Source organism: Phaenicophaeus curvirostris, chromosome 1 (genome assembly GCF_032191515.1).
Source record: "Phaenicophaeus curvirostris isolate KB17595 chromosome 1, BPBGC_Pcur_1.0, whole genome shotgun sequence".
Lineage (NCBI taxonomy): Eukaryota > Metazoa > Chordata > Aves > Cuculiformes > Cuculidae > Phaenicophaeus > Phaenicophaeus curvirostris.
In genome coordinates, this window is record NC_091392.1 from 130903303 (window position 1) to 130928382 (window position 25080).

Consider the following 25080-nt stretch of genomic DNA (forward strand, 5'->3'; position numbering starts at 1 on the left):
TCATCTTATGTACTAGGTAAGAGTGAGACCATGGATCAGAATCCAGCCTTTCCCAAGTAGGGAAGGACCTGTTTATACAGACATCTTAGTTCTGAAATGAAATCTGTTAGTTTCTGCTCCTAGTAGAAATTCCAGCTAGGTATTCTTGCCTTCTTGACCTCATTTGAATATTGTGATGCAGTTTTCTTAAGGAACGAAAACTTCTGACATCATCCCTGTCAACTTCTTCCTCCACTTATCAGAGACTCAGTATCTCTGAGAGGAAATCCCCACTGACTGAGCCATAATCAATATAAATATCATTCAAAGCTGTTCTTTGCTTTGCTCTTTGACAACAAAAATGACCAACATTTCTGAGGATGACAGAAAGCTAACAAAGCACAGCTTGTCCCTTCTCTCACTGCATACGTGCTCATATGGACAACTTCTTCTGCACCATAGGAATGTCTACCTGACACTTGGGTCCAAGTACGTCAACACAGTCTGGATAGCACTGACCATGTTGACCAACTTCCCTTGCACAACCAGTCTCATGGATTTCAATGATGCAAAGTTACCCATAAGTGCAAACACAGTCAGAATCAGAGACCTGTCTTCCAGCTGACACTAATATTAATCAAGCAGTATGCTGCAAGAACATAAATTAAATTATAGAAATTATTTTTAAAAATATAATGAATGTATACCCTCATAGTAATATCTGGGTGCCTCCAGTTCCTGTCATATTTCAGTGCTACTTAGCCACTCTGGTTAAGGGTCATGTGCTATTTGCATAATTAATCTCATTTTTCAAAGGTGCATAGCTCATCTACTCTTAATTCCCAGTGGAGACTAGAAGCAGATTGCTAGTGATCAGCTTTGGTATGATTTCTTTTTCCTATCTTATGAAATGGCTTACCTAATCAATCCACTTATTACCTCTTAGAGAAGAAGCATTTACTCTCCGGTGCTGCAGTGCTTGCATGGTGTTGGGCCCGGAGTCTTTACTGGAAAAATGCATACTCAACAATCAGATCCAGCGGGAGGTGTCCCTGCCCATGGCAGGGGGGTTGGAACTAGATGATCTTTAAGGTCCCTTCCAACCGAAATGAGTCTATGATTCTATGATGTGTTCCTTAATCAATGCAAAAGCTTCAGATTATTTTGGCCCTGAGAGACTTGTTTTTTTCTTATAATGGAAAACAAGCCATAGCTTTAACATCACAATCTTCTATGTGAGCACAGACACACTACTTCAGAAGCCGAAGCTTGAAATTGCCAAGTACGGACTAATTCCCCTGAAAAGCAGTGTTCATGTTTTAGTCACGCCTTCGTGTTTTATTAATATGCATTCTTGAGCAATCGATCTCACTTAGAGGAGAATAATATGGTTATATCATTTAATAGATCCATTTGTTAATAATCATGGGAGAAGAAGAAGTGTATATCCTTACATTCAATGTAAATACCAGAAAACGCTGATATCATTATCATGATAAAGAGGAAGGAAATGCACGCCAAGTACCCAATTAATGTAAATCAGCACAATCTGATTGATATTAGTCACCGTAGATGCGTTTGTTCTCACTGAAGAGCTGGCCTTTGCATCTGAAGCAATCAAATCACAGTGATGGTTGAAGTCCAACTTAGAAAAGCAACTAAAAGGTGGACTTGGCCGCTCTTGCCCGTTCCCACCGCCTGCACTGGAGCTCATTCCCATGCGGCACCATTACGCATCAAAATTGTAATGTATCAGAAACGGCGTGACCAGCAGGTTCAGGGAGGTTATTCTCCCTCTGTACTCGGCACTGGTGAGACCGCTGCTCGAATACTGTGTTCAGTTCTGGGCCCCTCACCACAAGAAGGATGTTGAGGCTCTGGAGCGAGTCCAGAGAAGAGCAACAAAGCTGGTGAAGGGGCTGGAGAACAGGTCTTATGAGGAGCGGCTGAGAGAGCTTGGGGTTGTTTAGCCTGGAGAAGAGGAGGCTGAGGGGAGACCTCATTGCTCTCTACAACTACCTGAAAGGAGGTTGTAGAGAGGAGGGTGCTGGCCTCTTCTCCCAAGTGACAGGGGACAGGACAAGCGGGAATGGCCTCAGCTCCGCTAGGGTAGCTTCAGGCTTGACTTCAGGAAAAAATATTTCATGGAAAGGGTCATTGGGCACTGGAACAGGCTGCCCAGGGAGGTGGTTGAGTCACCTTCCCTGGAGGTGTTTAAAGGACGGGTGGATGAGGTGCTCAGGGGCATGGTTTAGTGTTTGACGGGAACTGTTGGACTCGACGATCCAGTGGGTCCTTTCCAACCTAGTGATTCTATGACTCTATGATTATTTGTGCCTCCAACGTGGCTCGGTATGGAGGGGGATTACCAGCAAGCTCCCAGCGGAGAAGCCACCCACGTGCCCCTAAACCCCCCCAGTCTGCCACTCAGGGATTCCCTTCACCGGCTCTCCCCAAAGCTCAGATACGTTCCTCGCAGTTTTTAAGGACAGGAGCGAGTCACTCAAGGTCGTCGGGCTCGGAACGTCACCCGAGGCAGCGAAATCAAGAATGCGCAGATAGGTATTAATGAAAGAACGCCGCGTCGGGGCAGAGCGCCCTCGCGGCTCCCGGAGAGGGGCACTAAGAAGCAGCCGCCTCTGAAGGCCGCGGGTGCCCTGAGCGGGGAGCGGGGCGGGGGTCCCGGCCGGTGAGCGAGTCCCACCCGCAAGCGAGTGCCAAAACCCCGGAGCAAACCCCCATCCCGGCGCCGGCGAACGCGGCGGAGCCCCGGGAACACCCCGCGGCGGGGGCGGAGGCGGTGGGGGCCGCGGGGCGGCGCTCCCAGGGCCGGGAGGCAGCGGCGCCGCCCCCCCCACCCCGCGCCCCGCAGCCTGCGAGCTGCCGCCGCGCCGCCCGGCACAGACACAGCCCGCCCTGAGCCCGCGCCCGGGACACAGACATGGGTGAGCGGGCAGGGGGGCCGGGGGAGCAACGGGTAGGGGCTGCCGGGGGTGCAGGGGGAGCCGGGGGTGCAAGGAGTGCTGGGGGTGCAAGAGGTGAAGGGGGGCAAGGTTTGTAGGGGTAGCTGGGGGCGCAGGGGGTGCCTCCGCTGCGGGGATGCAGGGGGAGCCGGGGGTACAAGGAGTGCAGGGGGAACTGGGGGTGAAAGGGGAGCCCCCGCTGCAGGGGTGCAGGGAGAGCGAGGGGTGCCGGGGATGCAAGGTGTGCAAGGAGTGCCGGGGGTGCAAGAGTTGCAGGGGGTGCAGGGGTGCAGAGGGAGCCCCCGCTGCGGGGGTGCAAGGGGAGCCGGGGATGCAAGAGGGAGTCGGAGGTGCAAGGAGTGCAGGGAGAGCCGGGGGTGCAGGGGGAACCCCCTCTGCGGGGATGCAGGGGATGCGAGGGGAGCCGAGAGCGCAACGGGAGCCCCCTCTGCGGGGATGCAGGGGGAGCCCCCGCTGTAGGAGGTGCAAGGGGAGCCCGGGGTGCAAGGGGAGCCCTGGCTGCAGGAGCGCAAGGGGAGCCTGGGGTACAAGGAGGACCTCTCGCTGCGGGGGTGCAGGGGGAGCCGCGGCTGCGGGGAGCGTGGGAGCGGGGCAGCAGCCTGTTGCCCACCTCGGAGGGCCGGGGTGGAGACGCCTGCCCCGCCGCGGCTGCTGCCGCTGGAAGTCGGCGGGAGCGGGGCGCTCCTGGATCTGCCAGGCACCGGGACCTCGCCGGCTGCTGAGCGTTCCCCCTTCCCTTAAGAAAAGAGAAAGCCAAAAGAAATTAGTAGTGATGCGACGTGCTGGAGCTGTAGTTTCTTGGAGGCGTTTGTGCGCAGCCGGCACGGAGCGTGTGTGGCCCCGCGGGAGCCGGGGGGCGGCTGGGCTCGCCCCGGGCAGGGCTGTCCCGGCCCCGAGCCCCCCGTCCCCGTCCCCGTCCCCGTCCCCATCCCCGTCCCCATCCCCATCCCCATCCCCATCCCCATCCCCATCCCCATCCATCCCCATCCCCCTCCTGGGGCTGCGGGGCGATTCGGGGTCACTCCGGTTTCCCTCCGGGGGTGCCGCTCAGCGCCCTTGGTGCGGTTCAGGCTTTGCCGAGGGATAAGCGCTGGGGACCGGGAGTGGACGTGACTTTTTTCTTTTTTCCAGGTGGCAAGTGTTGAGTACAGGCACGATGCGTTTTGGTGTGAGCGTTAGGGAATCCCGTAGGGCACTGGGATAGCGTGGTATGCTTTTCCCTCCTGTAGTGGTGGAGGGAACTTGGCTTCGATGGAAAGTGGCAGCTTCTGCTCCGAACTGACAGGGAGGGAAGCGCTCATAACTTTCATTACTGCTTAATTCATTTGGATCTGTTGTTGGTTGAAGAGAATGCTTGCTGGAAGCAGCTCGCGCTAAAAGGATGCGAGCGCTGTAGGTGCGTGTTAATGCTCTCAAAAATTTATAGGGAGGGGAGCACTGCAGGGAGAGATGTTAAGAAGCAGGCGCCTCTGAAGGTCAGGGGTACCCTTAGTGCCCAGCATCTGAAGCGGAGAGGGGCAGGGGTCCTGCTGGGCACGTCTCCGGAGGGAAGCACTCCTTTCTAAGTTTGTGAGTGCATTAACATGAGCAGAAGTGGGGCCCTGGCAAGGGAAGGGTTCATCCTGCTCATGGGTCGGTCCGTAGACAACACACCTACAGCGCTCGCGTCCTTTTAGCATGGTCTGCTTCCCGCCAGCGTTCCTTTCAACCAACAATAGATCCAAATGAGTTAAGCAGTAATGAAAGTTATGAGGTTTGGGGGTTAAAAAGAAAAAATGGTACAGCATCATCTTTGGTCCTGTTTGCCAGTGGCGTATTCTTGCTTAGGGGATGCAGCTGCTAAAGCAGAGCTATCAGTGCATGATTGTGTTTTAATATGCACATACTGATGCTGGCACTGTCTCTGGTTTTAATTAAGGAGAAGAAAAAAATTAAAAGAATTAATTACTCAGCCAAAGCCAAAGGAAGCTGACAGAATTCCTATGGTGGCCACTTTGTTAAATTAATTCGCATCACCTAATTCCTTAATTTCTAAATGCTTGTTAACTGGTTTGTTCCGTAGCTTAGTGAAGACCAGACTCCTGTAGTATTACAGTCTTTTTTACTAAGTATTTTTGAAGTTCCCAGCATCCCTCTTGGTGCACGTTAAAGTATTGATTCCTGCTGCCCCTGCAGCTCGGAAGGCTGAAACAGACAAACCAGCAGTTTAATCGGCAGCAGAAAGCTTATTTTTTGTGTATATATTCCGCAACTCACTTTTTAGACTGATTTCCCTATGTGAACTTCTGATATTAAATGGAACTGTAAAGTTGACGGGCTCTCCATGTCTGTATCTTAGAGTCCTTCCCCTGACATACACTTTTTCACTGCCATGGACTGATGTCAAATAAATCTTGGAATGGAGATGGAAGAGAAAGGAATGTTTTCAAGTGTCCTGTTAAAAGAAGTGTATACATTGGATTACAACATTTGATTTTGGGGAGGAATAAAATTTGTTAGATAACACATGTAAAATTTTTTTTATCTTTGCTGATAAGTCTATGAAATTGATTTTTTCCAGCATATTAAGTTGCATAGGGGTTTGAAATCAAAAAATTGTTTAAAATCTTTGTGGGGGATTAATCTTGAGAAGCAGTAAATCTTTTACTCCTAAAATCTCGGAAGAACACTAAAGTGAGTCTTGCAAGTTGGGGATCTACAACAGTGGGTGAAATCTGTGTTTTATGCCCATATAGAATGTCTTGTCCTGATTGTAACAGTTCGGATAAGGGGAGCGGGGAGAAGAAAACATTTCTTGAACAATTTGCTCAGAATGGTGACAACAGCACAAAACTCCAAGGTCTGCTGACTTCTTTGCTTGGAAACATTGTTGGATGGTCAAGGCATGCCTGACTGGGTAGCAGTGGTGTGGTCAGTTGGGAGAGGGGACTTCTAGCACAAATTTCAGTCAAAAAACTTCAAAAAGAAGACACAAAAAGAAGCCTTTGTTGGCTGGGGAGCCAGTCTCGCATGAATACGATGTTTTGTTTATGCCATTGCATAACTGCTGCCTTGGCCTTAGGTAGGCTGAGGCTGATGTGACCGTCTAACCAGGATTTGTTTGGAGCCCTGGCACTGTATCAAGCTTCACAATCCGACGGTAAGGATATATTTGACTGGTTCTTATTGGGACCATTTGAATTGTCCTTGCTCACACAAAACTTTTGTGTAGAACTGGCTTGCTCAGGCTGATCATTAATTTATTTCTTTTTGGAGGTGCTGAGGGCCCACCACGGTCATTGATGTTCATTGGAATTTTGGCTCCCTCAGCACTTCAAAAAGTCGGGTGTGTTGTGTTCAGCACCAGTTAGGGTTTGCGTCTGCTAAAGAGTCGTCAGTAATAGACTAGCACAGTGCTTTGTGTGTCTTGTGCAGGAAGACGCACCCATTGCTCTCTTAGGTCTTGGCACACACTCTCCCAAATGTAGTGTCTCATCTAGGAGGTGGGAAGGGGCTGTTATTTTATGAAATGAAAAAATAATGGAAAAGGTTTTTAATTCCTAAAAGCTGGAAAAGTGTGATACAGTATCGTTTCTTGGGAACTGTGTGGTTTTGTAATTTTACACTTTTTTGTGTTTGTACTCCCCAGACTGTTGCTTTCAAGTAAGAAAAGTGATTGGAGCAGAGTGCGTATATGTCTTATGTTTCATTTGTTTGTTTTTAAAAAAGAAGACACTAAGGAGAACACTGTGCACAATTAGGGGATGAACTTATGCCCATCTTCATGTGGGTTTGTGTCCCATCTCTCTGCAGTCCCTGTGCAGGAACTGCTGCCTCCTGGAGCCTGCAAACCCACAAGTTCTGAGGGACATCATGCTGTGCTGTGGCCATCACCTTGTCCTTCACACCTTCTGCAGTGCATCCAGCTCCTGCAGCTGTTCCTGCACCTCAGAGCAAACTATCCCCTCCCTGTAGGCAGTAACCTTGGGAGTTCCACCTTAGGGGCTTCTGCCACTCACAGAAACAGTCCTCACCTTTATGTGCTGCTACGTGAAATGTGTCCAAAGTAGGTTCAAATATTCCCTAAACCAGCCTTCTTTCTTATAAACAGCTCAGGGCAAATCCTGAAAGAGAATCGGTCCTCTTTCTATTCAGCTATACACTTTTCCAGGAGGGAGCTGAATCTTTTGTGTGTCACAGTAACAGTAAAATCCGATTAGTATCGGTCATTAAGCGTGGCTGGATTTCAATTGCCAAGTGTTGTAGTCTGTATTCTCTTAAATCTTGCACCTCTTAAGTGTATTTGACCTCACTCCTGTTAACAAAACCCAACTAATATTAAATTTATCTTCATTTAAAACCTGTGAAATATAAAATTTTATACTGCTGCCCTTCCTCTGTCTCCACAACACTGGCTTAGGCTGTTAAAAAGTACTTAATTTTGCCTTCTCACTGTAATCCTTTTTGGCTGAGAAGGAGGTTGAAGAGAATATGTTATGCATTTCAGATATTCCCCAGAATCCTAAAAAAATTGTGATTTCACCATATTGACAGTCTCCCTCTTGTTCTCTTTCTAAATGTGTGGTTAAGTAATATAGGAAATCTGCTGTCCCATGTGTGTCTTAATAGATCTTGAGATGTTACATTTCAGAAAAACATACTGGATTATAGATTACATCCCTGGGAGGACTGAACTGTAACAGTGCCTGATTAACTTTCTTTTTCTGTGTGTTTCTAGAATTCCTTAAACCAATTGAAATCTGCAGGTCACTTTCAATGTTTAAAGGACTTGAATTATTTTTCTCAAGACAGGTATCTTTTTTTCAAGTTTGTTTCCATGTGCTATTTATTCCAGCATTCATCGTGTTACCAACATCAGTTTTTAAACGGTATTTTTTTCTATAGCCTTGTTTTTCTGAAGACTAATGCTATCCAATCACAGAATTATTTCAGTTGGAAAGGACCTTTGAAGATCATCTAATCCAACCCCTGTGCCAGGGCAGAGACATGTTTTCACTTGCTCAAAGGCCCATTCAGTATTTAGTAATATCTGAAGTCATTACTCTGAAAAATAAGTACTGAGTCCATTTCAACATAAGGTTAAAATAAACCCAGTGAAGCCTGCATCTTGGTATCTCTTTGTGCAGCAGCATCGTGTCGTCACTGAGTGGGCACGTTCTTGTAACAAGGATTTTGTTTTCCCTGAGATGTAGATGTACAGCCAGACACAGAATCACTGCACGTATTGTACTTCCACTGATGGTATTTGGATGTAAATGCATTGTTATCTTTCTAGAAGTACAAGAACATTCTATCCAGTGAAATTCCACTGAGCTACAGCTTTTGCAGACGGAGCTGCTGTGGGTTCTTACATTGCCACACTCCCCACGAGGGCTGTTATTCCCACTGAAACTCCTGTATGTCTCCTTCTTTTTGACCTTCCCTGTGTAAATCCCAGCTGTGTGTGCCCTTCAGTCCTCCTTAGAGTCACACACCTGGTCCCCATGGATGCATCCTCAGCATCTGCGAGGTCTGTACATCCTCTTGTTCCTCTTTGTAGCACCTCAGGGCATTCCTGTTGTGGGGATACACCAAGAGCTTGCCTGGAGCTGCCCTCCTGTGAGTTGCTGAGGTCCACCCGCAAAAACCAGTTCCTGTTGTGGTGCCACAGTGTTAGTGCTGCAGAGGACGTACATATTTGTTTATAGAGTACTTCTAACATAAGTGCTTTTCCCCCCAGAGTGTGGGGCCAAGGCTCACTCCCAGTGGACTGCATGGCATCTTGCTGGGGTGCTGGTCTGGTGGGGTGTGTGGTGACACGATTTGGGGGGTCATTCTCTAGGGTTCAACTCGATGTGCATGTGGCTGGATTGGTTTGAGCCAGCCAGGGAAATCAAAATCTTTTCTGTTTTCCTGGCTGGTTCCTTAAAATCTGTTTGGGTATGAGTTCCTCTGGGTTTGAGTCGTGGTGGGCAAATGTAAGGACAGATAGCTTAGTTTCCATGTGGGCATCAAAGAGGGTTATATTAAAGTAGTGGGTCTCAGCTGAGCCTGCAAGGCTCTGTGCAGATTCAGAAGCGTGCACTGGGAGGACTAACACGTCAATAACCACAATGGGCACAGGACAAAACAGAACTGTGGTGACTTTTGTCCATCTTATCCATCTTGCCAGTTGGCTTCTTCCAGGTCTGTTGCAATGTAGCCTGTGGCCCAGGGGAAGCAAACTCAGCCTGACACTACTGGGGAGGAATCCCATCTTCTGATCCTCTCCCAACTTTTCTTCTCCAGGCAGGCATGAAACCAACAGCTGGGGTGCCAGGGTGGCTGTGCCTGTTGAAATTCCCTGTCACCCCTCCCCTGCAAACACAGTGAACCGAAACAGAATAGATTTGACCATTCGGTGTAACAAACAGAGAGCATTCTATGTACCGCTTAGTCTTCAGCTGTTTGTTACTTTCTATTGCTGCTCTGTCTTGGTGCTTTGGCAGTTTCCCTCTCAGTAATTATTTGTCTCTTGGGCTTTAGGCTCAAAAGCTTGCATGTGGAGTTGCGGCTTGGGAAACGTTTACAAGCGAAGCAGAGAACTATGAGAATTCAAAATCTTTTGTTCTCCATTTTTTTTGGAGCTGTTTGAATAGCAGCAATTTCAAACTGAATGGAGCTCATGTTTCATTAATAGAAAGATGTGCCTGACGCAGAGCTATCACATTGTATGAAGCTCACTGCTTTGCTGTGCATCAGTCTTGTGTGTGTTTGTTTTATACTGTGATAGTTGAGTGCTTTTGACATTCAGAAATTTTAGCCTGAAGTTATATGTACAGGAAACAACTTTCAGGAATGTATTCGTACTTACTGTTTAGGGACTTCTCTTTGCCTGGAGGGGAAGAACGTTGAAAAGGACTGTGGTTCTACGAAAGCTGGGACCCAGGTCATGAAGAAGTTATGATCTGATTAGGAGTATCCAACATAAGATACAGCCCTCGTAATTTTTTTTTGGGGGGAGGGGTATTATGTTTTATTAAAAGCATATTTAAATATGCAATCATTGCGTATTACAGCCTAAAACTCTCTTTGTATAGATTTTGTCAATGCCAATGAAAATATAAGAATTGCCTTAGTCTAAATGAAACATAAAACAGTGAGTGGGATTGCGTTGAAGGCAAACAGGGCAAGACTTGCCCCATTAGTGGCTCAGGAGTAAGGAAGCAGCTGGCTTGCCTTCCAGGTGCTGGTTTGTGAACTGACAGGCAGAAGGAACACCTTGTGTAAACGATGCAGTGGGTTGAGAGACCCAGAAACCAAAGCAGATGATGGGAGTCCAGCCAGAGGAGTATTAGGTTTTGAGTATGCACTGGTTTTCTTAATATTGGAAACATACGCTTGGGCTTATTGGTGGTTTTGCTGAGCTGGAGCTGTGGAGCCTGCCGCTGACAGCAAACTGAGGAGGAATCTGACCTTCTCGTGCTGCCAGCAAGGCACAGCTAACTGAGACACTCCGGTGTCTGGATTATCCTTTACCTTATAGTCTACATTTTTGTCACCTTGCATGCTAGAGAATAAATTGAGTTCAAATAACAAATATGCATCAGTGAAGGTGAGAAGTGGCTTCCTGTGGGCTCCTGCCTGTGCCCTTTGAGCCTGCCCAGGAGAGCAGCTGCTGTTCAACCTTAGTACCTCTTCAAGAGAGATTTCCCCCAGATTTTTTTAAAGTCCATGGATTTATGTATGTATTGCTTTCTAGTGGAACACTGATGTTTCATGACAAGACAGTGCTTTCATCAATTTGAGACTGTTTTTAAAGTTGTTCAAGTTCTAGATTCTGGGAGCCTCTGTCAGGCTTTGGAGTGAAGTCCTGGGCATGCACCATGCTGTGCAAATCTGAATTAGTGTAGAGTTCTGGCAGGATATTCAATACTTTTTCCTAACTTCTCTATTACAGCAATTTTCATTTTGCTGATGGTTGTTCTTTGTGTGTTTTGGTTTTGGTTTTTTTGAAAGAATAATTTTTGTAAGATTTTAAATGAGCACAGTTTGTGTGTAAGCTCACACTTTTGTTACGAGAACTGTGTTGACATAAATATCTGCACTTTCTCAAACAAAAGTGTAAAATGACTAGTTGTATTTGTTAGGCACACAACTGAAAATAAGTTTTCCGCATGGAACTTCCCTTGTGGGAAATCAGATGCTTTTCTTGAGCTGCTTAGACATGTGTTACTTAAAAATAAAAAAAAAAAAAAAGAGAGACAGACAAGAGGAAAGAGATACGACTAGTGGGAGTGTTTGGAGCTGAGATTTTTTAGTGCAAGCACAGGGATCTGCTCTGGCACATATGTCAAGAGCCCACAATTTGCAGGGTGTAATGAGCAATAACTCTTTATGCAACATCTACTTAGGCTCTGTGATAGATGCTACTACAAAAGCCTTGAAATCTCTTGAAATCTCAGAGATACTTGTCATACCATGTCAGGGGAATGTAACAGGACCTTAGTGAATCATCTGTTATTGCTTATTCCCCAGCCAGTGATGTTTTTAAGTACTAAAGCTGATAACTGTTCCACTGAGACAGATTTTTACGTAAGCAAATAGTCACTGAATCTTTTAGGCTGGAAAAGACCTTTGAGTCCAACTCAAAACATTATTGAGTCCAACTGTAAGGAATGCAATGTGGAGAGGGCTTTTCTATGTACAGCTGACGTAGCCTGTGTTAGTAATTATTTCTTTCATGTAGTGTATACCTTCACTCCATGGACATTTTCCACATTCCATGCTAAAATTAAAGTGGCGATTTCTCATGCTTGATAATTGTCCAGTGAAAATCCCTCATTTCAGATAATGTCTGGAAACTTAAAGAAATAACGACATGGAATGAAACATAGCCACTTATGTAATTTTGGGGTTTATAGCCTGTAATTTTTTAGTCTCTCACTTTAAATTGTTTTTAAACTGTTTGAAAATACCTGTTTTTCTCCTCAAACTTGAGTTGTGAGAAGCCTATAATAGATACTCAATCTTTAACCTCCTCCTGAAATTCTTCAAGGTTTTTTGTCCTATCTGCCACTAATATGCTTGCAAGACATTGTTGTAATCTACGACATAATTAATTCTCCTTATTCCTCAGTGGAAACATCAGGGAGGCAGAAAAGGACCAGGAAGGAGTAAAAACAAAACTCTTGAAAATGCTAATTTAAAGTAGACATGGTGGACTGAAGGTAAGTATTTGAGAGTGGGCGGAACTGAAACAAAACGCAAATGAAGTAGCAGCATGAGTCAAGATTCAGATGATTTTAGTCTTAAACAGTCTGCAGATTTCATTAAAATTACTTTATTTTCCCATAAAACTTTATTTTTGGATTTTCTTAGGTGTTCTATGGCTGACATCATAAAAATGACTCAATGTTTTCCTCGTTATGGTCAGCTCCTCAGCATGGTTTGAATTCTTTCCATCGTCCTTGCAGAGAGGAAGTGCCTGACCTCATGGTCAAACCTTGTCCTTTCCTTTCTCTACCAGGTTTTGTGAGCAGAGGTATATATGTGAATGCATAGTTCCCTGCCCCCATTATTCTTCTTGGTGTTGGGTCTTCCATTTAAGCGTTTCTCCCTGAAATGGTGGCTGAGACCACTTGCCAGTTTTGTATGCATGGTGAACGTGGTTGTGATACCATCCAGTGGTACACGGGGCATGGCATTTACAGGTAGACAGTGTCTCTGTGATAGCTGATAGCCTTTATCCACTGCAAAGTAAGCAACATACTTCTGCTAGAGAATGAAAATAGTAGGGACTCCAAGAGAAACAGCTTTTTTCAAAAAAAAAATTAAGTCAGGAGACACCCTTTTAAACTAAAATTAAGAGCTCTACTAGAGGGAAATTGGAAGCTTAGCCTTCTGTTTCCACAGTGACAGAAGGGCATGGTGCACGTGGAATATTAAATGTTGTTACCAAGCCTAATGGGAATGTCCCAGCTGCTGTTAAAACCTGATGTATAAATGTGTTAATTACTGCATACTGCATCTTTTTGCTGTTCTTATAAGAACATACAAAGAAAAAAATCCGTGAAAATATCAACATAATTACATTCAAGCACTATCTGCTCCTTACAAAATGCATTTAGTTGATGAAACTATTTTGTTTCATGCTTGATTAGTTGATCTTAGATAGTACTGCTTGGTTTTTGTATGTTGAGGTACTTGCCAAAATTGGGCAGTATGCTAGCTGTGAAATGGCAATCTACTTGAGTTCATCTACCCTCTTAGAAGGAATTCTGTTCGAATGAGTTAGAGAATTAAGAATAATCCTTGATTGCAACACAGTTGTTAGAGTTTGACTGAGGGATCAGCATGGAAGCAATACATAAGTTTCTGTTGAAAAACAACAAACCAAATGAAAGAAACAAGAGAAACCCTAACAGCTGCTTAGAAAGGTGATATCTCTGTTCATTACTTCTTCTTCTGGCATGCTAAATGGGTCCCTGTGCAGGACTCCAGAGGAGGGTCTTATACCAACTTCATAAGAAGACGCAGAAGGGAAGAAGCAATTATCAAGCCAAAAGATGAGTTCCTGGAGCATTCCTAGCTCTTTGCTGTGGTATAAGGCAGATTTACAGATTCAAAATTACCATCATACCTGCTTAATTTCTCATCTACTGTAATCTTTCTTAAAATACTTGATCCTTAACCCTTTGGTTTTTTAGGGAATTGGATGGTAAGATTAGTAGGAGGGAAGAATGCCTTTCTCCTTCCATACTCATTTGTGAGAGTGACTGCTGTGCCCACTTCCCACATGGCCAGTAGTCTGTCATCTTCTGCATGTGTGAAATGTCCCTTATGTCAGATCCTGTGCCTCATAAATAAAGTAAGTGTTTCGTATTGCCATACTCAGAAAATATGTCAAGCTTTTAATTGCATATGCTTCACTGCTCCAACAGATGTGCTTTGCATTTGCATATGATTATTAGATTTCTATGGAGAGAGATTTCTTCTCCTTATCTGAGTTTAAATACAGAAGAGAAATCACAGAATCATAGAATGGTCTGGGTTGGAAGGGACCTTAAAGATTATCTAGTTCCTCCCCGCCCCGCGCTGTGGGCATGAATGCTTTCCACTAGATTAGGTTGCCAGTGCCTCATCCAACATGATCTTGAACATTTCCAGGGATGAGGCATCCACAACTTGTCTGGGTGACCTGTTCCAGGAAAAAAAATCTTCCTAATATCTTATCTAAACATACCCTTGTTCAGCTTAAAACCATTACCCCACGTCCTATCCCTGCACTCCTTGATAAAGAGCCCCTTCCCATCTTTCTTGTAGGCCCCCTTTATGTACTGGAAGGCTGCTATAAGGTGTCCCCAGGAGCCTTCCTTCTCTAGGCTGAACAAGCACAACTCTCTCAGCCTTTCTTCAGAGGAGACGTGTTCTAGCCCTCTGATCATTTTTATGTCCTTCCTCTGGACTCAGTCCCAGAGGTCTGTGTCTTGTACTGAGGACTCTGGAGCAGTACTCCAGGTGGAGTCTCACAAGAGCATGGTAGGATATGCTTGGCTTGTAGGATATGCTTGGCTTTTTGGGCTGCAAGCATGCGTTGTTGGCTCATACTCTGTTTTTCATCCACCAGTACCTCCCAAGTCCTTCTCTGCAAGGCTGCTTTCAGTCCACTCATTACCCTGCCTATATCCATTTTTGGGATTAACCCTGATCCAGGTGCAGGAACTCACACTTGGCCTTGTTGAACTTGCATTTATTTGCTATTTTAATACTATTTTCTTGTGTCAGGCTAAAGCACAGCAGTATCCCAAAACAGAATTGTTCCTGAGCTGCTGTGTGTGATCCCGGAGAAATTCAGGCTTTCGCTCTTGGGCAGTCAGATGACTTCCACAGTCACGAGTGGACTTGCAGCAGGAAACTCCACTCTTTGGTGGCTGACACGGCTAGAGCTGGGACACTTGGCAGCTGCTGTGCACCCCTCTTTGTCCTGAAGGGGCCAGCTGGGACGAGCACCCTGGTGACAGCCTGCGTCCCAGGCCTCCCACAGCACTCAGATTATACCATGCTGGTGCTTCCTGCTAGGAGATACTGGCAATTAATTTAAAATCCTTCCCCTAGGTCATCATGGCTTTTAAGGAGCTTTTGTACTTATTATCCAGAAACTGCCTTTCTTCCTTGAGGATGACCTGCCAAGACCAGCTGTGTTTCTCTTAAGCACCGCAGTTAATGATGCAAAACATGAAGTGTGAGAGAGGGACAACAGGATTAGAGTCCTTCTTAGCTGTATGCCCACTGCCAGCATCCCCTGTGTGGGAGACCAGCATGATAAGGGACTTCTGTGGCTGCAGAAAAAGTGTGAGACATGGCTTGGGCGTCTGTGATCTCTTCTGCAAGGCTTTTTTGAGGATGATTCTTCTGAGGCCTTCCTGGGCTTAGCATGAAGCAAGGCAAACCCCTCTTCCCTCTTCCCTCTTCCCTCTTCCCTCTTCCCTCTTCCCTCTTCCCTCTTCCCTCTTCCCTCTTCCCTCTTCCCTCTTCCCTCTTCCCTCTTCCCTCTTCCCCCCTCTCTTTTTTGATATTTTTGAGTGGTTTTGTTTTGTTGTTGTTTATGGAATGCAATTGATGCAATACAAAGGAGATTTTGCAGGCGTGAAAGTAATATCATGTAAAAAGGCCCTCCTTGTGTTTGTATATACTGCTGATGTACACTTCATTTATAAGAAGCCCAGTGGACTAGGTGGTTTTGCATCTGAGGGAAATCACAATGTCACTATGTGCACTAGGGCAAAAATTTCTCAGTGTGGATGTCTGGTAGTGTTCTGTCTGGGCTGTGCAGCTTCTTTCCTGTGAGGGTTCATATAGTAACCTGAACTTGCCTCTGTTCACGTGACCTTACGTTTGCTATTAACTCACTCTCTCACACAACAGCACGCAAACTTTTTCATTTCCAGCTTTCCTTACAAGCTCCATCTCCTGCTGTTTCTTTTCATGGAGCTGTGCTTGGGCTTACCTGTAGCATGCACAGTAGGAGTTTGCATGAGGAAATACCATCCCAAATGTTAGCCCCAGGAGCTGTGCCCCTGTGGAGGCATGTGGAAAAGGCAGGAGAGCAGCACCAGCAAGCTTCGTCACCATCTTTTGTTTCCCTCATAGCTATGGTGACCCTGGATGTGAGACCAGGAATGTATGAACTGGAGATGACTTAAAAAGATGCGCTGCACTACATGCTAATTAATTCAGGTCATGGTACTCATAGGGTAAGCACAGCAGCTTCCTGCCTCCCAAGTAGTTACTGCGATTATGATGTGAACCCCTTTGGCTTATGCCAAGAAAAAACTTGCACGGTAATTAAAATGAACCTGAACTACTTCAGAAGAGCCTGGTTTGAATTACAGCATGATTATTAACTCTAGCAGGATTTGGCTTTGCTAAATCTTTCCCTTCTCTTCCGTGCTATTCATTCCTCTGCCACTGCATGAGCTCAGTAGCATCTGCTGGGGTAGGATCTGTTTATATGAGACCCTTCTTCACTGCAGAAAAGACATGGCTTTGGCTAACACTTAATGCAAGACCTGGTGGTGCTCTGTCAGGCATGTGGTGCCCACTGCAGAGCTTGTTGATGGCTGCCAGGATCTTGTGTTAGTCAAGAAAGCCAAGACTATGAGATGAGAAAATGGGGATTGAGAAGGTAATTTCACTGCATGCATAACTGTACCGAAAGTCATTCTTCTCATGGTCCTCTGAAGTATTTAGGCAACAAAATCAGACTGCTTGTTACATTAAGTCCTTCGGGCTTTAAGGATGTTCCATTTTGTATATGTGTGTGTGTGTGTGTGAACTTCAAGAAAAAACAAGAATCATGGAATCATTTGGGTTGGAAAAAGACCTTTAAGATCATCGAGTCCAACTGTAAAACGAATACTGCCAAATCCACCACTACACCATGTCCTTAATCTACAAGTCTTTTAAATACTTCCAGGAATGGTGACTCAACCACTTTTCTGGGCAGCCTGTTGCAGTGCTTGACAACTTTTTCAGTGAAACCATATTTCCTAATATCTAATTACCTAATTTTCTGATATCTAGCCTAAGCCTCCCCTGGCACCACTTGAGGTCCTTTTCTCTTATTTTGTTACCTGGGAGAAGAGATTAGGTAGTTGTAAAGAGCGATAAGGTCTCTCTGCAGCCTCCTTTTCTCCAGACTAAACAGCCCCAGTTCCATCAGCTGCTCCATGTAACATCTGTGCTCCAGACCTTTCACCAGATTCATTACCCTTCTCTGAACATGCTCCAGCACCTCAGCATCTTTCTTGTAGTGAGGGGCCCAAAACTGAACACAATATTTGAGGTACAGCCTGACCAACACCAAGTACAGTGGGACAATCACTTCCCTACTCCTTCTGGCCACGCTGTTTCTGATACAGGTCAGGGTTCTGTTGGCCACCTTAGGCAACACACCCAGATCCTTTTCCAATGGGCAGCTTTCTATCCATTCATAACGTTGCATGACTTGTGGTCTGAGTGCAGGACCAAACACTTCGCCTTGTTGAACCAAAGGGAATGGGATTTTTTTTAATCTCAAACCATGCAAGCTCTCTCAGTTTGAGTGCCGAGTCGCTTGATTATGGTTTTCTTTTATATACGGTAGAAGACATGTCTACCTTTTCTTTATATGTTGATGCCACCATTTAAAAGAATATGTTCAGGCCCTCTTTGTGGGGACAGTAAACTGAACGTGGGTTATCATCAAAAAATTGCAGTAAAGCTTTTATAAAAAGAAGCATTTTGCATCAGGTTGTTTTGGCATCACGTCACAACTGTGGAGCTCTAGTGTCCAAGTCTCTCATGTTACAGCTGTGCTACTTGTTTTCCAAGGCAATTTTCAGACAGGATCCACCGGGAGCTGCTGAAATGTTTTCCCAAATTCTTCTCCAGTATAGTGCCTGGTTGCCCTGATGCCTCTGCCTTGTTCTGATGTGCTGCACAGTGGTGCGGTAAGGCCCTCCATGACTGTGACCTCTGGTGATGGAGTGACTATTATTCTTTTTTCATTGTTGTTTGTTTTTCCAGTGTTTAAGAAGTTGATGTTGGCAGATAAACAAAAAACAGTAGGAACTTCTTTTTTTTAATCCAGACAAGCAGGATACTGATACTAGAAAGGCCTTTCTCTCATAAGAAATTGAAACATCTTTAGTGGAAAAAATGTCTGAAATGTACATTGTGGTATGCTGCTTTTCTTTTTTTCTCCTCTGAAAGAGTAGTCTCTGCTGTGAAGTGAAATCAATCCTTAGTTTGACAACTCATACTGGGTATCCCCTCAGCTTGGGAGCAATTGGAAAGGAAAGCAAATGTGTGAGTTGTACAGACAAATTGTGCTTTGGGCTGTGGAGATTTTCCCTGCTTCTTCCCCTGAAGTTCTGATTTATCTTTGGAAATCCAGAGCAATTAGAAGTCACTAAACATAATTTTCTTTGGTCCTGTAAAATGATTAAATATTGATCGTCTCTAATGTGACCGTCCTTATTTTTGTAAGGTATCCTTAACCTCCACTACCCGTAAGATGTTCCATGCTCTTTAGAAAGGGTCTCTCTGCTGTCTCTGTATTTCTGTGCAGGAGATGGATCAGCATCCATTGGAGAGCTGCAGGTATTGTTCTTGAGCACCACAGAATCTTTGTTCTTGGATGAATGGAAAATTACTTTTTCTTTTTTTTTTGTTTTGTTCTTCTTTTCCTAATAAAATATGCAGTTTTTCATGTGTGCTTTAGAACTGGGATTTAGGTTTGGCGCCAGATCTTGGTAAATTTGTTGATGGCATTGCACGAGGCAGCTCAAGTGCAGATAGCGTGCCTCTCTTCCTGCACGACACTAGTACTTTTGCTCTTGCTTTGGGGGAGATAAGGCTTGTTCTGTTCCATGTTAAAGGTCCACAGGAGAGCACAAACCCCCAGGCCTGTAACACATGAGAAAAACTTGTGTTTTAAGGAAGCATATCTGAAAGAGAACTGTGGAAACAAAATGGGAATCACTTTTTCGGTGATACATGTTTAGATAGACTTAGAGTGCCTGGGGGAAAAGCGTTGTCCTATAACGTAGGGATGGTATGTTTAAATTCTCAAAATACTCTGTGCTTCTTCCCCCTTGTTTTCCCTATAGTGAAAGCAGATCTTGCCATAAATTCATTGTCCGCATTTGAGCTATGCAATATGCCTAACTGATACTTTTGTGCACTCTCTTTTTGGTCACTAAAGAGGCTCCATCAGTTGTTATGTTGCTGTTACAAATATTTACTTTCAGAACAATAAATGTGAGAGTGCAGGAATGAGCATTTTCACAGTAATGTTGTAAAGGAAATGTTGCAAAACTGACGTAAGCGTCATATTCTTTTGCCGTGCAAGCTCTGCATTTTTCAGGCAAACTTTGACATAACAGCGTTGTTAGGAAGCAGTGGTTAGTGGGTCAGACAGGCCCAGGGGGCTAAATTGGGTTTTGTTCAGCCAAATGTTAGTGCTTTCTAATCAACGCTGAATTCTGCGTGCAATACTCCCTTCCTTCCCCAAAGCCATAACAAAATAAAAATGGGTATTCAATTGGGTCATGCACATCTGCCCTCTACTAAAAGAGTTAGGGAATTACTACAGTGAGGGAAGAGAAGCTGTCTGTAGCTATTGCTGGACCATCTTTTTGCCACCATGGCTTTGGCTATCTGGTACAGGCATCTGTCATTGAATATCTGCACGCAGTCCTCAAACTTCCTTTGGAAGGTAAAGGATAATTTCTTTTTGTGTTTCCTGCAGCATTTTTACAAGAAGGTGTAAAATTCCAATGAAACAGTGTCCCCAAAATTGGGAGTCTGATTAAAGTGCTGTGAAATAATTGCATAGATTTCTTTTTGTCCTGTACAGCTTCCATTGGTATTAGGTTACTTCACATGAAGGAATTGTTCTTTTCAAATCTTGCTGCTGCCACTTGTTCAGTCTCTAGCAAATATCATTAATACGACGTCTTTGAACTCTCTTGCCTACGTGGCTTATATATTCTCTGCCATAGACCAGGTGTTAATTGGGCTATCCTGGTAAGTTTCATTTTGCCTTTGTATGAGACTTTTTTGACATAAGGCTCTACGCAGGCCAATTTAATTTTAAAAGTGAAGTAAAATACCCTCAATGGACATATAATGTAGGCATCTTTGGTTTGAAGATTTTTCCGTTCAGCTTACCTTGTTCCAATTACTAGGAGTTTATTAAACTCTTCACCTAAGGCTGAGTCAGTGGTGTATTTAAAGTTAAAAATTAGCCATGATTTACTGGATACTTATTAGTGGTTGCTGTAATGGAACCTAAGAGCAAAATATTGTAATTTTTTTTTTTTTATTTAAAGTTCTGAAGCAATTCACTCAACTATCTTCCGTAAGAAGAAATAGGAGGATCTAGAGCCAGATTGTATTGCCTTGATGTTGCAAAAAACCAGGAGAGTTAACATGGTTTTCCTTGTTTTGAGTGAAGAGCTTAAAAAGTAAATGCATTCATTCTTCTTAAAAGGTTGTTTTCTACAAAATGTTACATTAGTGGGCGACCACCTCCTGAAACTTCCAAGTACAAGTAGTTTTAAAAGTGATGAAGATTGTTCTGAAGTGGGTAACTACTTTGGAGACCTACAACTAGTTGTCTTCTCAGAGTGCTCAGTGTTGGCCCCTCTTCCCCCCATTATATGGCAAGCAGAAGAAAAGCAGCAGGTGCAAACGGCAATCTTAAGTGCCTCTTTGAAAAAAAATAGGCTAAAATGGGAAATCAAATGCATGCTCGTTTCAATAACTAATTCTCAGAGGGGACCTGTGTCTTAGGACGCAATCTGTTAGTGGCACATGCTCATTAGTACAAAATTTTGTCCCGTTTCAGAAATGCACTAGTAGATATGCTTGTGCCTAGATGGATTGACAAGCAGCCTCATGAGCTCAGGAAGCAATACTTTGTGTACTTAGCTGTGAGCATGCAAGTAGTCTGCGTGTGCAGACTGATGTTAAAAACACACATAGGAAAATACACATAAAGAGCAGGTAAAATTTAGCTGATTTGACACTTTGCAGCAGTCTTTTACTACCGCTGCAAATGCTTGCTTGCTTTAGCAGACAGGAAAAGACATATTTTGCATTAGACTTGGAAGTAGGAAAAATTTGGTTTGGGGTAGTTCATAAAGCATGAATTGGAAAAATTTTGGTTTGTCTTGACACCTTGCATTAAAGACCAAAAGAAACATTTCCCTAGCTTCATCTTTCAGGTAAGCAGTTACTGAAATATGCATTGCTATTTGATTATCCAGGAAGCAAGTTTTGATTATAGTAAGATGTACAAGATCTGCTATGAGCACGGTCTTGGAAATTTGTCTTTGAAGATCACTACCATGGTAAGCAATAGCTCTCATGAAAGTGAGGTACACTGTAACTTGGATACAAATGACTAAGTTGATATAGCGAAATGACTTGTGAAAGCATGATTTTGGACTCCTAACAGATAATTCAGGATAGCAATGGGATAACATGTAGGAGCTTTGACTTTAAACGTTTCTTTTCATGGAGCCACACGCCACTTTATTTTTCCTACTCTGTTGTTACCACTGTTTCTCATCTAGCAATTGAATGCTTTGCAATATATAAAAGTTTGGTCTGTGATAGGGATTGTCAGTATAATAGCAAAGTTTATACTGTTTCCTAGTTGCAAAATATGTTAAATGTGCTTATAGTTAATTGAAAACAGGGCTTCTGACAGACTTACAGATGTGTTGGGAAGTGCTGAATTGATTGCCGAGACTGCAGGGGAACATGCTGGTTGTACTTTCGTAGAGTGGCATTTTTCAGTTTTCCCCAGTTGCCAGTTAATTTTTCAGTAGTGAGGCGCTAACAGTTACTTTAACTGCAGCCTTCCTAGATGCTTCCTCTTAGATAGAGCCTTTTACACGTGCGTTTAGTGGTATGAACTAATGCTGTAATATTTGAAAACTGCATTATATTGTGAATAAACTTTCATCTCTGAAATGCTAAAACTGCTTTAGATATAGGCATACATGAACCTACGTGTAGCAGCTAGGTGGCAGAAACTGTGCCTTTTTAGAATAAAGTGATACTATCAATGTAGAAGTGTTGCTTTGTAGTGACTGTTCAGTTTCTTTAAAAGAAAAAATTCTGCAATACCTTTGTATTGCCAGAAATATGTCCTTTGAGAAGACAAAAGTAAGCAACTTCCTTCTGTTTTATTGATGACGTATTTTCCCTAGGTATCTAAATGGTCAGAAATAGATTCTTCTGTTGCTTATCTACCATCTATGTGGTTTTAAAATAAAAATAAATAGTTGAGATGTCGCTTCATGCTTCTACCACTGTGGCTTTCTTTGTACTGTCATTGTACAATGACATTGTACTGGCAGTACAATTGTACTGCCATTCCTTGTACAACCATATACACCAATTAAACTACTCTTGTGAAGGAAAGTTTGGTGCATGCCTGTAAGAAATGAAGCTTATGGTGCAGTTGTCTGGGAGCAGGGACTGGTTTGTGGGTCTGTGTATGGCTCATTAGAGCTGAAGATCACCCTAATTATATAGCCTAGGGCAATTATGGGAAGCAATATGAGAAACAAAGTTTTTCCATTTTAAGATGTGCTACTGTTTGCAAATGCCTTAAGTCCTGAAAGTATATGAACCTGAAATGGTAATGCAACTAGTAACAAACAATATGCCCTGCTAGGAAATTCTCTAAACTCAGTTGGTGACTGCAATGCCACATAAGGCTTGTTCAGTCCTTTTCTGGGCACTGCTTACCTTCTGAGAAAGTGAGTAATTTTTATGTGCTGCTTTAAATTCTTTGACCTTCCAACCCTTTCTTTTTAGTATCTGTATAAAGTCCACTGTGGTTCACATAGGAAGCCAGAGAAGACTTAAACTCAACCCTGTCTGTGCGCTTTGAGGCAAAGTTGGCATGAGAGCTGGCAGCTATTAGACCACTAACGTGGTTAGGGTGAAACTCTTGCTTGCCTGTGAGACTATGCAACTTCTTTAGGGTTCTTCATTTGTACAGTCATAACTATAATACAAAGAACAGTCCTGTGCTTTGATTAGAGGACCTGTTCCTCTAAAGCAAAAAACCACCACAGCAGTTTATGAGCAATGGTGGCCCAGTCTTCCTGGTTTTTTCCACTGTGTAAAAAGATTGGATGAGAAATGTATGAAAGGGCTGCCCATCTTCAGACTCCATTCATTAGAGGAGATTTGCTAGTCTGAAAGCTACCCATGCTGTGTCAGGTGCATAAAAGGTACTTTTGAGTGCACAGTCTTATCTAGGTTACACAAGTTTGTTTTAAATGCAATAGAGTTACTGAAGAAACAGGTTATTTCATGTGACAAGTTGGGAAATACTATAAATACCTTGTTACAAAATGGGATGTTTAAGAAAATGCTTGAGGATGCAGAATTTATGTCCTTTCTAAATGAACACTTTGTGTACAAGAGCTTTCTTAATTCTTGAATTTCCAAAAAGCTTAATTCCTTAAGAGCCAGGTCTGTGGGAATTTGGAACATAAGAGCTGTGAGAGAGTTAATTTGTTGTAGTGCTTAAACTTTGTTAAATGTGACACTAAATCGGACTCAGAAGTCAATATACAAGTCTTCCTAACAGCTAAAATTGTCAAGAGCATGGTGTCCTAATCAGTAATAACGAGGGGTCAGTGGATCCTACATGTATTTGAATATGAAACAGGTTGCCTGGAGAAGTCATGGATGTCCCATCCCTGGAGGTGTTCAAGACCAGGTCGGATGCAGCTATGAGCAGCCTGATCTAGTGGAAAGTGTCCCTACCCGTGGAAGGTGTCCCTGCCCATGGCAGGGGGTTGGAACTAGATGAGCCTTTCCAACCCAAACCATTCTATGATTGAGGAACACACATCTTCTGCAGCAGTTGAATAATTTGTAGGGTTACTGTAAAGTCTTTTCAGTTTCTTCTGCTTTTTAATGTCAAGCTTGCAAATTATTGAGAGAGCATTATCTTTTTGACTACAGAAAGTACTGTCTGATGAAAAAGTTCTTGAGAATCTCCCTAAGTGCTTTTTTTCACAGGAACAAGCATATTGGCTTAGCAAAATGCTAAGCTGTTCGTTAAGGCAATATGCTGTATTGGGAAATGTCATCTGAGTTACATGAATTTTAAGTCATATCTGTACCTGTTTCTTGATTTTATGGCTTTGAGCAAATGAATTGAATCCTTTTAGCTCACTTTTCTTCCATTTGCTTATGTATTTGGGGTACTTAATGAGTAAATATTACCTTAAAAATTCTGCAGTGCTGAAACAGAAAGTGATGCTAAAGGAAGTTTCTCTGTGGAAGAAACATGAGTCAGAGTTGCAGGCTTAATTCATACTTGTTCTTAGCATTTTCAGCTGCTATGCCTGTCTGAACTCTCCAAAAGAGCGGTGTATATAAAGGCCTGTAAATCCTATCTCTTTGGCTTCTCCTGTTGCAACCATAAAGCAGAAGACTGGAAGAAGAAACAGGCTGTGGCTGGCGAAAGAGGCTTTGTCTTGCCAATGTCAATTTTTTCCTGCAGTTTAGTTTCCTTCCAACACTCTCTTGGCCTGTTATCTATCCTCCCTGCCATTCTATGTATGTTTGTCTAAATATGACAGACATAGTTTTTTACCGTTTAAGAGGAGGGGGGAAAAAAGCCCTGCAAAACAAATTTCAGAAACAAAGCAAGGAAAAAAAAAATGGAAAAAAACCTGTTGCTGCTTCAAATTTTTGATTTGGAGAGCTCTGGCTCTGCCACCTCTGGAGCTTCAGAAATAAGAAGCATGCCCTGGCTGCAAAACAGCCTGGTTCTGTTTTCTGTGTTTACATGAGAAGATGAAGTTGAGCGGTCATCCAGATGATGGAGGGACTTCTGCCTCTGCTACATGTCTGAGAAAGAGCTGGCTAACAGGGGTTTGAGAAGAATAGCAACATTTCCTAGAGTTTGCGTGCTTGACAGCTCTTGAATGGAAAAGTCCTTTTACTCTTTCCTGGCCTTGAAATGGGCAGTCCTTTCCTGCTTTGTCTACCCGTCTTTAAAAATAAATTTTCCCTTGTGCTCTGCAAGGAAAATTAGCTGTACCGTGTTAGTGGTTGTTCAAATGAAGGC

At 43.7% G+C, this 25080-nt stretch overlaps 1 protein-coding gene across 1 annotated transcript in view; it reads left to right on the forward strand.

Annotated features, from left to right (window-relative positions):
• The first annotated feature begins 2905 nt into the window (after nucleotides 1-2905).
• The window catches only part of GPM6B (glycoprotein M6B), a 109500-nt gene continuing 87325 nt past the window's right edge, over nucleotides 2906-25080 (forward strand). The window contains exon 1 of the mRNA XM_069874969.1: nucleotides 2906-2924. Coding sequence (XP_069731070.1) covers nucleotides 2921-2924 — 4 coding nt within the window. The 5' untranslated portion in view covers nucleotides 2906-2920. The remainder of the gene's footprint in view (nucleotides 2925-25080) is intronic.